Source organism: Lissotriton vulgaris, chromosome 2_1 (assembly GCF_964263255.1).
Source record: "Lissotriton vulgaris chromosome 2_1, aLisVul1.2, whole genome shotgun sequence".
Classification (NCBI taxonomy): Eukaryota; Metazoa; Chordata; class Amphibia; order Caudata; family Salamandridae; genus Lissotriton; species Lissotriton vulgaris.
This window is the reverse complement of record NC_141687.1, coordinates 830,791,696-830,806,565: the sequence shown is the minus strand read 5'-3', so window position 1 is coordinate 830,806,565 and position 14,870 is coordinate 830,791,696. Positions and strand designations below refer to the sequence as shown.

At 51.3% G+C, this 14,870-nt stretch overlaps 1 protein-coding gene across 1 annotated transcript in view; it reads right to left on the bottom strand.

Moving 5' to 3' along the window:
* The window catches only part of PCNT (pericentrin), a 1,129,672-nt gene that overhangs the window by 297,422 nt on the left and 817,380 nt on the right, over positions 1 to 14,870 (bottom strand). Inside the window, exon 34 of the mRNA XM_086956243.1 lies at positions 14,329 to 14,483. Within this exon, the coding sequence (XP_086812369.1) occupies positions 14,329 to 14,483 (155 nt within the window). The remainder of the gene's footprint in view (positions 1 to 14,328; positions 14,484 to 14,870) is intronic.

Here is a 14,870-nt window from a genome sequence, read left to right as displayed (position 1 = left end):
TCCTCTGCGCTTCCAACGACAACGTCCGGGAGAGCATTCCCCCTGCTTGTTCAAGTAGTACATCGTGGTGGTGTTGTCCGTCTGTACTAGCACAGATGCCTCTTGAATTGAGGGGAGGAACGCTTTGAGAGCTAGGTGGACTGCCCTCAGCTCCAGCATGTTGATATGGTAAGTGCTTTCTTTGTGTGACCACTGACCTTGCACCTGCAGTGGGCCCATGTGCGCTCCCCAGCCCAGAAGGAAAGCGTCCGTGATCAGTGTCTGCACAGGGGGAGGTTGATGGAATAGGACTCCCACCTGCATATTCTGAGCTTTTGTCCACCACGGAATAGAAGCTCGAGCTGCGTCTGAGATGGTGATGTGATCGTCCCAGCGAGCCGATTATTGATCACACTTGTCCTCCAGATCCTGCTGAAGAGGACGCATTCGAAGTCTGGCATTCTGGACCAGGAAATGCAAGACACCATCGACCCTAGCAGGGAGGCAATCCTGCGCACTTTCTGAGTCTTGCCGCGAAGCACCAGTTGACATTACTGGGTGATTGATGATTGTCTCTCCTCCGAAGGAAACACTTTTCCTGCTTCGGAGTCTAGCAGAGCTCCAAGGAAGTGGATCCTCTGGGTAGGCTGTATGACTGACTTTCTGAAGTGGACATGTAGCCCTAGTCTCTGACAGAGCTAAATACAAGTCTGGAACTGATTTCTTACGCTGACTGGAGAAGGACCTTTCACCAGCCAATCGTCCAAGTATGGGTACACGAAGACCCTGCTGCGGCGTAGAGCAGCTGCCACCACTGCAACACACTTCGTGAACACCCGAGGGGCAGACTTCAACCTAAACGGTAGGACTTTGAACTGATAGTGGGAGGTCCCCACCCTGAACCTAAGAAATCTTCTGTGGCTGGTGTGTATTGGAACATGAAAATAAGCATCTTGAAGGTCCAGCGAACAGATCCAATCTCCCTCCCTGAGATGTGGATATATTTGGTGAAGCGCCAACATGCAAAATGTTTCCTTTTTGACGTGCAGATTTAGTGTTCGCAAGTCCAGAATGGGTCTGTATTCTGCCTTCTGTCCTTTTTTCTTGACCAGAAAATAGCGGGAGTACACCCCTTTTCCCCTCTGAGAGACCGGCACTCCCTCCATAGATGACTTTGAGTAGAGTGGCGACTTCTCTTTGCAGTAGGTGAAGCTGATGTTTTGATGTTGACGTCGGGGGAACCGGTGGAAGCAGATAATTGAAACGAAGACAGTACCCATTCTGAAGCGTAGACAACACTCATCTGTCTTTTGTGATGCTTTGCCACTCTTTCAAATGATTTGCCAGGCTTCCTCCCACTGGAGTGGTCCACGGCGCTGGGGGAAGAAACGACTCATTGCTTGGATTGAGACTTGCCGGTGTTGTTGCCTTGGCGTTGATTACCTCCTCCCTTGTAATTACGCTTTCCTTTGTACTGGGACTTTTGCTGCCCCTGCTGATCGTGGCTCTTCTGCCAGTTCGGGGTTTGAAGCCGCTGCTTTGTAGAGCCCTTGTTAAAGGAGCGAGATTTCTTCTTGAGCTCCTTCTCAAGACCCACCGCCTCGAGAGTTTCCAGCTCTGCTTTCATGCGCTGCATCTCTTCGTCCGCACTTTTTCCAAACAATGAAGTACCTGAAAAAGGCAAGTTCAATACGCGCGCTTGGGCTTCTGGTTTTCAAAGCCGTTAGGCACAACCATGATGACCTCCTTGCCGTTACCCCATGAGCATACCCATAAGCTGCTAGGTTAGCCCCATCCGCTGCGGCACTTATCACCTGGTTGGAGACTTGACTGCCTTCCAAGAGGATTTCTTCAAAGTCCTCACGATCCTCTGCTGGGAGTTTCTCCACAAAACGCTGCAGAGAATCCCACAGGGATAGGTCATAACGCCCCAAGAGGGCTTCCGCATTGGCAACTTTGAGAAAAGACGCTGATGTATTGCAGACCCGCCTTCCCCACGAGTCTTGCATCTTACTGTCCTTATTCGGAGGCACAGTGGAGGATGAGGCGACTGCACTGGACTTCTTCGCCGCCGCGATAATCACCGAGTCCGGGGGAGGATCAGCTCTGAGGAATACCGGGTCGTCCCCTGGAGATTTGTACCTTAATGATCCTTGCCGGAGCCGCCTTGACCATCGCTGGGGTTAAGAGGACATCCATAACTCGCTCTATAATCCCTGGCACCAAAGGCAGAAGAGGTTTGGGTGCAGACCTATGCTGTAGTGTTTCAAAAATTACTGAGGTTTTGACCTGCGGAGCTTTTAAGGTAACCCCCAGCTTAAGAGCTCCCCTACCAAGTATGTCTTGAAAAGTGAAGATATCATCAATCGGAGATACCCCCGATAGAGGAGTGTTAGGGTAGGAGAGTAGTCTTTGTGAGAGCAGGCCGATGAAGAAGAAGTAGAAGGAGTTCTTCGCTCTCTCCTTGTGCTCCTTGATCGTGATCTATGCCTGCTGGTTCGCACCCTGGAGCGTGATCTTTCCCTCTGGCGAACTGGGGAGCGTGATCTTTCCCTCTGGAGAACTGGGGAGCGTGATCTTTCCCTCTGGAGAACTGGGGAGCGTGATCTTTCCCTCTGGCGAACTGGGGAGCGTGATCTTTCCCTCTGGCGAACTGGGGAGCGTGATCTTTCCCTCTGGCGAACTGGGGAGCGTGATCTTTCCCTCTGGCGAACTGGGGAGCGTGATCTTTCCCTCTGGCGAACTGGGGAGCGTGATCTTTCCCTCTGGTGAACTGAGAGCGTGACCTTTCTCTCTAGCGAACTGGAGAGCGTGATCTTTCTCTTTGTCTCACCGTCGAGCGCGACCATTCTCTAGGCCTAGAGAGCGGTTGCTGCATCCAATACCCTGCTTCCTCGTCCTTAGCCCAGTGATGAAGTGGCCTGTACCATCTCGGTGAAAGCCTGACAGTAGGCGACTTTGGAGCGGAATCTTTCACTTGAGTGTGATGGAGGCGTTGCATCCCTTTGCGAATGCCTGGAGTCCTCGCTGCCCGACTTATAAATAATTACATCCGGGCCAGAGTCCGAACCTGAGCCAGCCGCAGACCTGGAGCGACTGCGAGAGTCCCTCTGCTCGGGGGAACTCTTCCGCTTGGCAGCATGACCGTCACTCACTTGCGAGCCCTGGTCATCCTCCACAGCTGAAGCGGATCCAGAAGACCTCAGAGACTGCTGCGCCACTGGTTGAGGCTGAACCACTGGAGTCCCATGCCTCGACGTCGACTTCCGAGGAGGTGAAGTCCATAAAGGCTTTTCCAACGTCAAACTTTGTTCATCTCTCGACGGCCAGTGTCTAGGTCCTGCCGACGATTGTGAATGCCTCGACGAAGAGCGTCGATGGTGTGACGCCGACGGAAGAAGCTTCGACGTCAAACTACCAAGGTCCTTAGACGACTATGAATGCCTCGACGTCGAGTGCCGATGGGCCGCCGACTGAGAATTCCTCGACGTCGTTCGCCGATGACCTGGCGACGATGGAGGATGCTTCGAGGTCGATCGCTTCTTCGACGCCAATCGCCGATGTCCTGGCGACGACTGCAGTTTGTTCGACGTCGATCACTTCTTCGACGTCGATCACTTCTTCGACGTCGATCGCCGATGACCTGGCGACGACGGAAGGTGTCTCTACGTCTATCGCCCATGACCTGGTGACGGCGGAGGGTGCCTTGACGTCGAGCGTCGATCGCCAGACGCCGACGGAGGCTGCCTCGATGCGGAGCGCCGATGACTAGGCGACGGAGGTCTCGACGTTGAGCCGCCCTGCTTCAACGGTGACCTCTCTCTCGACGCTGCACGTCGCCCGGGTGACGACAGCGGAGTTTTCTTGACTCTCGATGCTGAAGCCTTCACCTTCGTCGTTGGAGACTTCGACGCCGATCCAGACGCCGAAGGAGAGCAGGTAGGGACTTTTTTCGACGTTGACCGCTTCTTAAGTCTCTTTGGAGACCTACCTCTCTCAGAAAGTCCATAAATCCTGCTTTCTCTGTCCTTGATAGTTCTGGATGACAAGGACTGGCAGTGGACACAAGATGCTACCTCATTAGAGTCAGGTAGACAGCGAATACACACTGGATGTGTATCTGACCAAGCCTTATGCCCACAGGCAGGGCAGGTGTCAAAAAGAGCCTTAGGCATTTTGACAAAAAATTTACCTTTTTTGAGCCCAAAAAAGGTAGAACTATCTTTCTAGGGTAAAAATTGAAGATAACACCAAGTAATTCTGACAGAAAGTCAAAAAAAGGCGGGAGCTGGTAACCAGGGTCCTGCCATAAGGAGCCGGAAAGAACAACTGACCTAACTGTCACCCCTGAGGCATGATGGGAAGCCTGGGGTCAGGGCTGCCTTAAAGGCACAGTGCCAGTTTTTGTTGAAAATGCTTTCATTTTCTATGTTATTGCTTTTCAATGCAGCCTGAGGCTAACAATGTCTTTTTATGAGCAATTTTTAGGAGTTATGAGTGGTTTTACTCATTAAAACACAAAATTCAAAGGATATTTGATTTAATGTGTTCTTTGTTTCCTTTATAATTGCAGTACATGTACTAGGTTTTACATTGTGTTAGCCTCTTTTTGGGGCAGCATTGGTATGAGAAAAATAATATATGTACGTACATATATGTGGAGCTAGATATATGTGTTTTTACGTATACATTTTTATATTGTTTCCGGGGTCTCGCACATAGGCGGGAATATTCAGTGCTTATGACTATTGAGGAGGATCCCCTGGAAGAGAAGCAGGAGCGCCAGGGCCCACGCCAAGGACTCCGGCCACAGAACACAAGAGCTGGTGGGGCAGCCGCTGACAAGCGCCAACAACTAAACGCCCAGACCACGTCGGGCTCAGAGCAAGGCTAAGGCTAGGAAAACGTTCAGAACAACCCCAAAGGAGAAGTGTGGCTCAATGATTGGAGCGGCAGACCCTGATGCAGAGGTCTAGCCCGGGACCAGGGTTCAATTCCCCGCCTCAGCGTGTCTTGGGCTCAAATTTCCACGGACCTGATAATTCTCGCCTCAGTGCCTATTCCAATCATGGAGTCCCACTCTGCAACTCTATGCAATAGCTTGCTAAATCTCCCCAACGGCCCCCACAACGCTAAGGATGCCTGGCCGCCACCTTGGGGGTGCCCAGGAGTGGACGCCTCACTGGGAAAGCCAGGATGGGTTCCACAGCGGTATTCGTACAAGCGCCTTAAGACCCTTGCGGGTGAGTAGTGCGCTATACAAGTATCAATTTACAAAGGGGACTGCTCCAGACAGAACCAATCCACTAAGAAGTGCGATCAGCTATAAGATAAGAGGAGAAACAAGGAGGACAGACCATGCCGTCACAGAGGAAAATATGCCCTAAGAAACATCAGATAGAGGACCAGAGCAAACGGCAGGCGAAGGGCAAAAAATACCACAGATGGTCAAGCCCCAGTAAGGATCAAAAACCGCACCATCGTAAGGTAGCAACACCAGGATGGGCGAGGAACCCGCAAGGGGGGCCCACACCCTCCAAATTTAAGACAGGGCTATACAACAACTACATGTACCCCACATAGGGTAGAACACATCCCAAGAAAGCATGGGGACCACTCTTATGGAAAAAACAATCCTGCATCAGAGGACAAAACCAAAGACCTGCGGCAGAAACCACAGAACGCATAGTAATCAGCCAAAAACACCTAGTCACCAAAAAAGGGGGGGTGAACCAGCAGCCAACTGAAGAGAGGGGCTAACCAAGGACCCCAAGGGCAGAAAGTGTAGCCACCACTCCAAAACCCAAAAGTAGAAGCAAGTGGAATAACGCCTCCCACCAAGACTCAGAGGGTCAGTAAAACAACCTACTGAGGAGGACTACGCAGCCCCGCAAGAGGACGCTGAATGGCAGAGTCTGCATGAGTATTAAACAGAAGGACCCCGTCAAAAGGGAGGTCGACCAGACGCTCTTTACTATTTTCAGGAAAGACAGCATCGCGTAGCCAAGCATGGCGACGGAGAGCTACATAAGTGGCCATAGCATGGCCAAGAACATCAACAACATCCAAAGCCGCACGAAGATAAACGCGGCCAACTCTCTACCATCCAACACATGGCTCTGCAGATCAGCATCGGCACCCTCATGAGAAAGAAGGGACTCTACAGAATTGCACAGGCTGGAAGTAGCCCTGGTGAACACACAAAGTGTTAAGTGATCGCAAGGAAGCACTGGAAGAAGCGAAGACATTACTTCCCCATGAATCTAACCACTGGGCCTCCCAAGACGGAGGAAACAATACCACAGGCAAACACGGATAGGCATTTTGCGGTAGAGCGCCTTGAGTAGAAGGGTGGAAAGAAAGACAGATTGGGTCGTGAGGAGCAGGACGATGGCAATGCAGCAGTGCCTGAGGAACCGGATTTGCTGTGGCAGGGCGCCCCCAAGCCCCCATAGGAGAATGATGGAGCGAGGCTTGAAAAGGAAGGAACTATCCCGTCCACCAGAGCCCTGGTGGAGAATCTCCAATAGGGTGTCTGTGAGAAATGGAGTGACAGGTTCACCTGTCCTCAGAATACCAGCAGCCGTGGAAAAGCCTGAACAAACGCAACACTGGCCTCAGTATGACGCCGCGGAGAGGAAAGTAACTCCTCCGTGGGTGACGGTTGTAGAATGAGCCGCCCATCCCCAAGTCCAGGGGGGAGCAGCAAGCCCCAGAATAGAGGAGGATCCACAGAGGAATGGGGAGCCTGAGGGGCCCCAGGGGAGGCCGGAGAGGTCGTTGGAGAAGCCAGCCGCAAGCCACAGAGAGAAGGGTTCGAGGATTTAGGCCGTGGGGATGGCGAAGAGCCTTCCCTGAAAGATGCTGGTGAAAAGGCTGTAGGAAGGTGGATATCAGACTATGGTTGCCCCCAACTTTTTGCCTGGTGTTTTGCTGGTTTTTCGACTTAGTTGACTTGGGGCCCTGCTATTCAAGACCCCAGGCCCACTACTCTCTCTGTAAAAGCCAAGAAAGCCGCTTTCAAGGACCGACTAGATAACAACGCCCACAACAGCAAAGAACTATTCAATATCGTCAAGGAATTTACCAATCCCACGGCCAACTCCAACGACATCACCCCCTCCCAAGCCCTCTGCGACTCCCTAGCCTCATTTTTCCACAACAAAATCGCAGACATCCACAACAGCTTCGACAACCAACCCGAAGACCAACCCACCCAACCCCTTGCAGGACCCCCACCTCCCTTGAACACCCTCAACGACTGGAACCCAATCTCCACTGAGGACACCATCCGCCTGATGAACTCCATCCACTCAGGATCCCCAACTGACCCATGCCCTCACCACATCTTCAACAAAGCAGACTCCATCATAGCACCACACCTCCGAGATGCCATCAACTGCTCCTTCAACTCCGCCACCTTCCCGGAAAGCTGGAAACATGCCGAACTCAGCGCCCTCCTGAAGAAACCCACAGCTGACCCCACCGAACTCAAAAACTACCGCCCCATCTCGCTCCTTCCATTCCCGGCCAAAGTCATCGAGAAAGCGGTCAACAACGAGCTCGCCGCCTTCCTTGAAACAAACAAATCCCTCGACTCCTCACAATCCGGCTTCCGAGCCAAACACAGCACTGAAACCGCCCTCATCGCAGCAACAGACGACATTCGAACTCTCCTGGACAATGGAGACACAGTCGCCCTCATCCTCCTCGACCTCTCCGCAGCCTTCGACACAGTCTGCCATAGCACCCTTCTACAGCGCCTCAAAAACATCGGAATACAAGAAAAAGCATTGGAATGGATCACCTCGTTCCTCACCGGAAGAACCCAGAGAGTCCGCCTCCCACCATTCATCTCAGAGGCCACTGAAGTCATCTGCGGCGTACCCCAAGGATCCTCACTCAGTCCCACCCTCTTCAACGTATACATGAGCCCCCTCGCGGCCATCGCACGCCAACACAACCTCAACATCATCTCCTACGCGGATGACACTCAACTGATCCTTTCACTCACCAATGACCCTAGCACCGCCAAAAATAACCTACACAAAGGAATGAAAGAAGTAGCCGAATGGATGAAACACAGCCGTCTGAAACTGAACTCAGATAAAACAGAAGTCCTTATCTTAGGCACCTCCCCCTCTGCCTGGGACGACTCTTGGTGGCCAGAAGCCCTTCGAAAAGCACCCATCCCGACGGACCACGCACGGAACCTGGGCGTCATCCTGGATTCCTCACTTTCAATGAATAGACAAGTCAACGCCATCTCTTCATCCTGCTTCAACATTCTTCGCATGCTCAAAAAAACATTTCGTTGGATCCCCACCGAAACTAGGAAAACGGTCACCCACGCTCTGGTCACGAGCCGACTGGACTACGGAAACACCCTCCACGCCGGTACTACCGCAAAACTCCAGAAAAAACTACAACGAATCCAGAACGCTTCAGCCAGGCTCATATTAGACATCCCGCGCAAAGAACATCTCTGGTCACCTGAAAAACCTCCACTGGCTCCCCGTCAATAAGAGGATCACTTTCCGGCTCCTAACCCACGCACACAAAGCACTCTACGAAATCGGACCAGAATGCCTCAACACACGACTGTCCTTCTACACCCCCTCACGCCAGCTACGATCATCCAACCAAGCCCTGGCCACTGTACCTCGCATCAACAAAACCACCATGGGAGGTAGATCCTTTTCCTACCTGGCAGCTAAAACCTGGAACTCACTTCCCACTCACCTTCGCCTTACTCAGAACCACCTAGCATTCAGAAAGCAACTTAAAACGTGGATATTTGACCAGCACTTCCCCACCCCTCTTCAAGCGCCTTGAGACCCTCTGGGTATGTAGCGCGCTATATAAATTTTCTGACTTGACTTGACTGACATGTACCTTAGGTGCATATCTAATTGGATACTGAGTCACCTTATCAGTCCCTGTACAGTGTACCTTAGGTACCCAGGGCATAGGTGCACCCAGGGCCTACCAGGGGCTGCAGAATGTATTATGCCACCCCTGGCTGGCCATCCAAATCTGACACAACTGGCTGATCAATCAATTGCTTTAGATATAGTATTCCTATATCTAACCCTAAAATGGACACATATCCTCCTATCAGTCACTCCTATGGCAGGCTTTATCAATCCTGAAGGCAGAGTGCTTGGAATCATGTGAGATGGTGCTCTAGCATGAGCTGAGCCCATCTGCAGCTTTCGGAACCAAGTCATTTAGCTGTTTCCATGATAACGCTATACCATATACTCTTAAGTGCATTATAATCCTCACGGTTATTGCCAACTTTGGCATAGCATTATCAAAACATGTAGAGTAAGGTGTCATACGAATTGGAATACTACCCACTCGCCAATTCTGGCGACGGGGGTAGCATTCCACCCTTCTAGAGGGACACGACATGTATGTAACTGGGAACCCCGGTTAAAGTTAACTCGAGCCTCAGCATCACAAAATGGATGCTGCCACCACGGACACAAGTCTGACCTCCTGCTGCTGGGAGTCCTTCCAGCGAGGGAGGCTTGGACAAGTGGTTTCCTGCCTTGGGAGGTGCTAGCACCACCCCAGACAGGATTTTGTGTACTAGGTAGGACAGGGCTGAAAGGAATGAGACATGCCTGGGGCACACAAGGTGTCCCTGTGCATACACCGGTCTAAACCAGTTCCTGGGGCACTCCAGTCCCAGAGCTGGCGCAAGACCGGACAAAGGATAGGGGGTGTAACAACCCCCCTTCCTGGTCCCACCCAGAGGAGGGACCTAGTCGTAGTGCAGCCCCCTTTAGCCGGATAAAGGTAGGAGCTGGTCCCATTCCAAATTAGATGATCCTGAACAACTTTACAAGAAGAAACTCTGGACTTCGACGTTCTGCTCCACAGAAGACTGAAAAAATCTCCCTTGTGGGCAAGGAGTGTCCACCCTGCACAAGCAGGCACCATCAGCGTCCAGCGGCTTCCCTTTGTCATCTTCCTGCAAGGATCCAGACTTCAGAGCCCGACGAGACCTCAGATTCCCAGACCTCTCCGACCTCTACCTGGGTGCGACGAGACACGTGGGACCGGTCATCTTGAAAGAAGCAGCACTTCGCTCCAGCACGACCTCAGAGGCATCCTTGTCCAAGTGCTTTGGGGACTGAGAAGCCCAGACCTGAGCAGCTCCTGCACCGAAGACCAGCCCTCCAGCATCCACAAGATCTACGTGAGGCCCTTCTGCCTGTTTGCTGCTCGACGCGTTGTCTGGTCACTTGCCGGCTGGCCAGTGACCTCCTAGACGACGAACTCAGACAACTTCACTGCTGGTCCGGTTGCTCCAGACTGGCCCTTGCTCCCTTCCAAAAGAGGAGTACCCCGGACCCTCCTGGTCCACTCCAGACGCCGTTTCCACTCACCGCGTGGGTTGCCTTTGCCAAAGCCTGTTGACTCCGAAGCCGAAGCCGACACCGCCGACAGCGAGAGCCTGCGTGGGACAGCTCGTGCCTCCATCCTGGTCACCGAAGACACCACCTGGTCCACGTGGCTGCTGAGACAAGCGTCCACCCTCACCTGATCGCGACGACGACATCTGGTTCCACTCCAGTCACTGGCTAGTGACTTTGAACATTGTCCCCTCTGCTTTCAGGTTCTTCTCTTCACTAATCCACCCTTGGATCACACCGGACATCTTCCTCCTGACCGCCTGCAGCACCTTTTCTTCCAGGCTCCATAGACTTCAACGCCGGAACCCGACACGACTTGGCACCTATGCACCCGCAGCCTGTGGGTGAGGTAAAACGAGCATTTCGGTGCTCAAGGGTAGCTTGACTCTCCTAGTGTCCAGTTCCACAGTCGTTTTTGTCCTATCTAGTCAGGGACGTCCGTACTCACCTTTTTGCTTAAAACTGTACTGTCCATAGACGTTTGTACGCATCTCGCATGTGAGTTCACACTCTACACACGCGTTCCGTGGGCCTCCTAGTACTTACTTCAAGTTAGTATAGCATGGTCCCAGCGATCCTACAGCCTCTGGACAGCTCTATTCCTATTATTGACTATCACATTCCACTTACTTAGTATATGGTTTGTCGTGCCCCTAGGGCACCATTGTAAATCGTGCAACTTAAACGTATTTTTCCTAAGAGTTTGTCATGTGCGTAGCCCTCTGACCTCAAAGAGTTCAGAGGTGTATGTATGTTAGTTAATAAATACTTGTTTATTTTCATAACAACCTGTGTGGTTGGTATTCAAGGGGTTATATGTGGTAAAACAGCTGGCTTCACATACCAAAAGAGTTTAGCCTAAAGACTGCTTTGTCCATGCTACCATTAGGATAGCTGGTCTATTAGGTTGACTTTACAACCAATCACCATAAGGGTTGTTTGGACTGATACAAGGTGATCACTAGAACTAGTGAGCATCATATATCAGGCCAACTTCTCACAAAGGCAACAACACGGTGCCCTGTCTCCGGGGAGAAACACATCCACAGTTGACAGGCCTCTGGAGAAGAAGGTACCTCAGGAGATGAATCCAGAACCCGACACCGGTGCAGCTCTGTGGAGTCCGCCATTGGCACCTGATCGGCATCGACCAGCGCCGGAATAGGTCTACGTGGCGACGGGCCGACTTGTGCCACCAATTACTCTCCAGGAGAATGGGATGAGGCCGATGCTGAAAAGGTGAAAGGCGTGGTGCCAAAAAGGTGCTGGTTTGACCTGAGACGCGGCACCAGTCCGCATCAAGGACTGAGAGGGACTCTGGAAGGTGCCCAAGGTCCCGGTCTCCACCGGCAACTCCACCAGAGCCGGGGAGGACGGCTCCCGGCGCTGGCTCGACCTCTGGTGAAGCAGCCGTCTGCTCAGAGGACCGAGGGGTACTCTGGCACAAGCCTGGACTCCCGGTGATCACCTGTGACACCACAGAGAGCCCCTTAGGTATTTGAAGTGAGGCAGGGACACTAGGCATCGAAGAGGGGAGCCCTTAAGTACTACATCTCGGCAACGCCACCCTCTTACGACTTGAAGCCAAAACCTTTGGGGTGACTCCACGGAAGTCCCCGTGCAAGGCAAGGGATCCGCAGACATCTCAGGGGGGTGGAGTAAGGGCCAAAGAAGCCTGAAGCGCTGGAGTGTAGGCTGTCATTTGGGCTTTAGTCACCTCCCGCCGGGAAACGGCGGGTAGGAAGGGGACAGGCGGGGCGCCTGTCTCTGGGGGAGCCAGCGTCCACCGCGGAAGGAAGACGGAGCCTCAGAGACAAACTGAAGGACCTACCAGCCGGTGAGCCACGCCCAAAGAGCCGCTGCAAAAGGCGATTCCGCAGATGAAACCAGCGGCTCCTTGCCTCTGAGGTAGGGGACGGACGCAGGGATGACAACGACCTAGCCGAGTGCACCAACAGCAACTTCATCTGGTGCTCTCACCGTGATTTAGGCTTAAGGTGCTGGCAGGCGTCACAACTCGTGGTACTCACCCAGGCACCAAATGCAAATCGGGTGAGTGCACAGGAGGTACACGTCTTGAAGCCTGAAGGCATTTGCACACTGTTCCACGTAACACAAAAGCGTGAAAAGGAGAAGGCCTGAAAACAGGCCAGGATACAATCCAGATCCGCGTTGCGCGCGGAAAGAGAAAAAAACTGACGTAGGTGCGCCGGGGTGGGACTTGTGTATCCTCGCTGACGTCACGAACGCGGACGTCAGGGCGGATCACATGGTGCCATCCCCCCTGGCGCGCAGGAGTGCTGTGGCAGAAAAGTTTTCCGGATCCAGTCTCATGCCTGGGGATAATTCTACGTTAAGGAATCTGCGGCTAGTAGTCTCTATCAGATGTGCCATTCAAAGCAGTCTGGTGGCGCTGGCAAGCGTCCCCACCACAGCCCAATACACTAAGTCCTGCCTGGAAGATGGTCATACCTCCGTGAGGCAGGAAACCTATTGTTCTACCTTCCCAGCAGCAGGAGGACAGAATCGTGCCTCTGGTTGGCAGCAGCACTAGCTTGCTGTTAGACCCTTAAAGGCTGATGCCGGGAATACAAGGGGGAACGCTAGGGGAGCCCCCAGTACATGGGATCCTACATCCAACACTAGAATCTGGGTTGGGGTGGATTCCAACATGGTTTGATACCAAACATGACTGGTTTCAGTGCAGCCAATATATAGACAGACATCTCATGTTTTACTTTATGTCCACAAAATATATATTAAATGGCTGAACGCACTTACAAAGCCTGGAGAATTGACTCCAGGGTGTGTAAAGGGGCACTGCTCATGCAGGGGCACACTCACACTTGTACCCAAGCAACCTGCCTTCAGGATTGAAAGGCTTGCCTTAGGAGTGACTTTTAGATTTTAAATGCAGTGACCTCAGATATAATGAAACATATCTGAAGAAAGGTGAAAAATATCCAATTAAGAAGATATATGCTCTGGGGTCCCAGTACGTGGGCGGGACTATTCAAGTGCTTATGACAGTACATGAAAATTCCTTACAAGAGAAGTGCATCAGAAGCTGTCTCGGTGTCAGGGGACCAGACCTAAGAGCTCCTTGGCAGTGTAAGGGTGGGTGGCGTGAAGGCCACTGGTCCGGATGATGGGCGCGGTCCAGGCGCAAACGAGTGCAGATGGCGTTGCCTTTGACACGGCTGCGCTGCGGCCTTCATTCAGTAGGTCCTGAGGGAAGGGCAGGGTTCTCGGTTGCAGAAGGCAGGGAAATGTCGGGAAGAGAAAAGACCCAAGCAGAAAAAGGCAGAAAATGTGCAGAAAAAGCAAAACGGAAGGCAGAAAAACTAGCAGAAAAAGCAAAAGAGGGCAAAAAAACAAGCAGAAAACGGGTCACTGAATTATGAAAAAAAGTCAATGACTAGTTTGCTCATAGATGAGAAACAAACAAATATATAATTATTTAGAAGAACCTGTATGAATAAACAACATATTCCGCCATCTCAAAAGCCTTATTGGCACAGAAAAAAGCATCTGAACTACAGCTACGATTCATAAGATCAACCATATGGTGCATATGGTATTGCTTAAAAGCCAATTGGTACTGCTAGAAAAAAAGATTCAGATTCTTAACTCCACAACTGGGAAATGTTTAAAGAAGAACAATCCACAGACAAAAAGTATCTGGTAGATGCGTGCTGTTTTGATGACAAACTGAAAAATCTGTATAACAATAAAAACAGATGTTTAAAGCCACTTTAAACATCAAAATTAAATTCGGACTCCCCTACTGCTCATTAGCTAGTCATAAGCAAAGTAAGCCTTTAAATGAAAACCGTTTGCCAACAAAGACTACTGTCCATGAAATACAATACCCTTTCACTTCTTGTACATTAATAAAAATAAAACCAATCATGATTATTACCTGAAGCTGTGGAGAGAGATTTCTTGTTCTGGGAACATGATTTCCGTTCTTTAAGTCTACAACTACTTCTTTGAAGTCACGGTCTGCGAGAATCTCCGCCTTTGGTTGTTCCTCTCTCTCCTGCTTCTCATCTGCATTGGAAGGCAAACTGGGACCTGCAAATGAATGACAAATTGAGGCATTTATGAGGAATATAGCAGTGTAGGAAGCTGGCTCTTTATATGGTATACCAAAATGAGGTACACCGTGCAAAGAGTCCAGGTAATCCCTTACTAGTGGACAGGGGCGGTCTCTACCAATCCCAAGGTGCTCTCCTAGAGGTAGTGTAGTCGAGCAGCCTTAGGCCTATCAGAGGGGGGTGATAGACATCTGAAAAATAAACACACAGTCAATAAATGATGCACACAACTGAATAAGGAGATCCACACCAAGATAGAAGTTCATTAAGTTTTCAAAAGTCGACATTTTGTGCAATTTTCAGTAACTGCAATGTGATAACATGGGAGGAAAAACAAATATGGCACACAGGTAGAGTCCAGTGA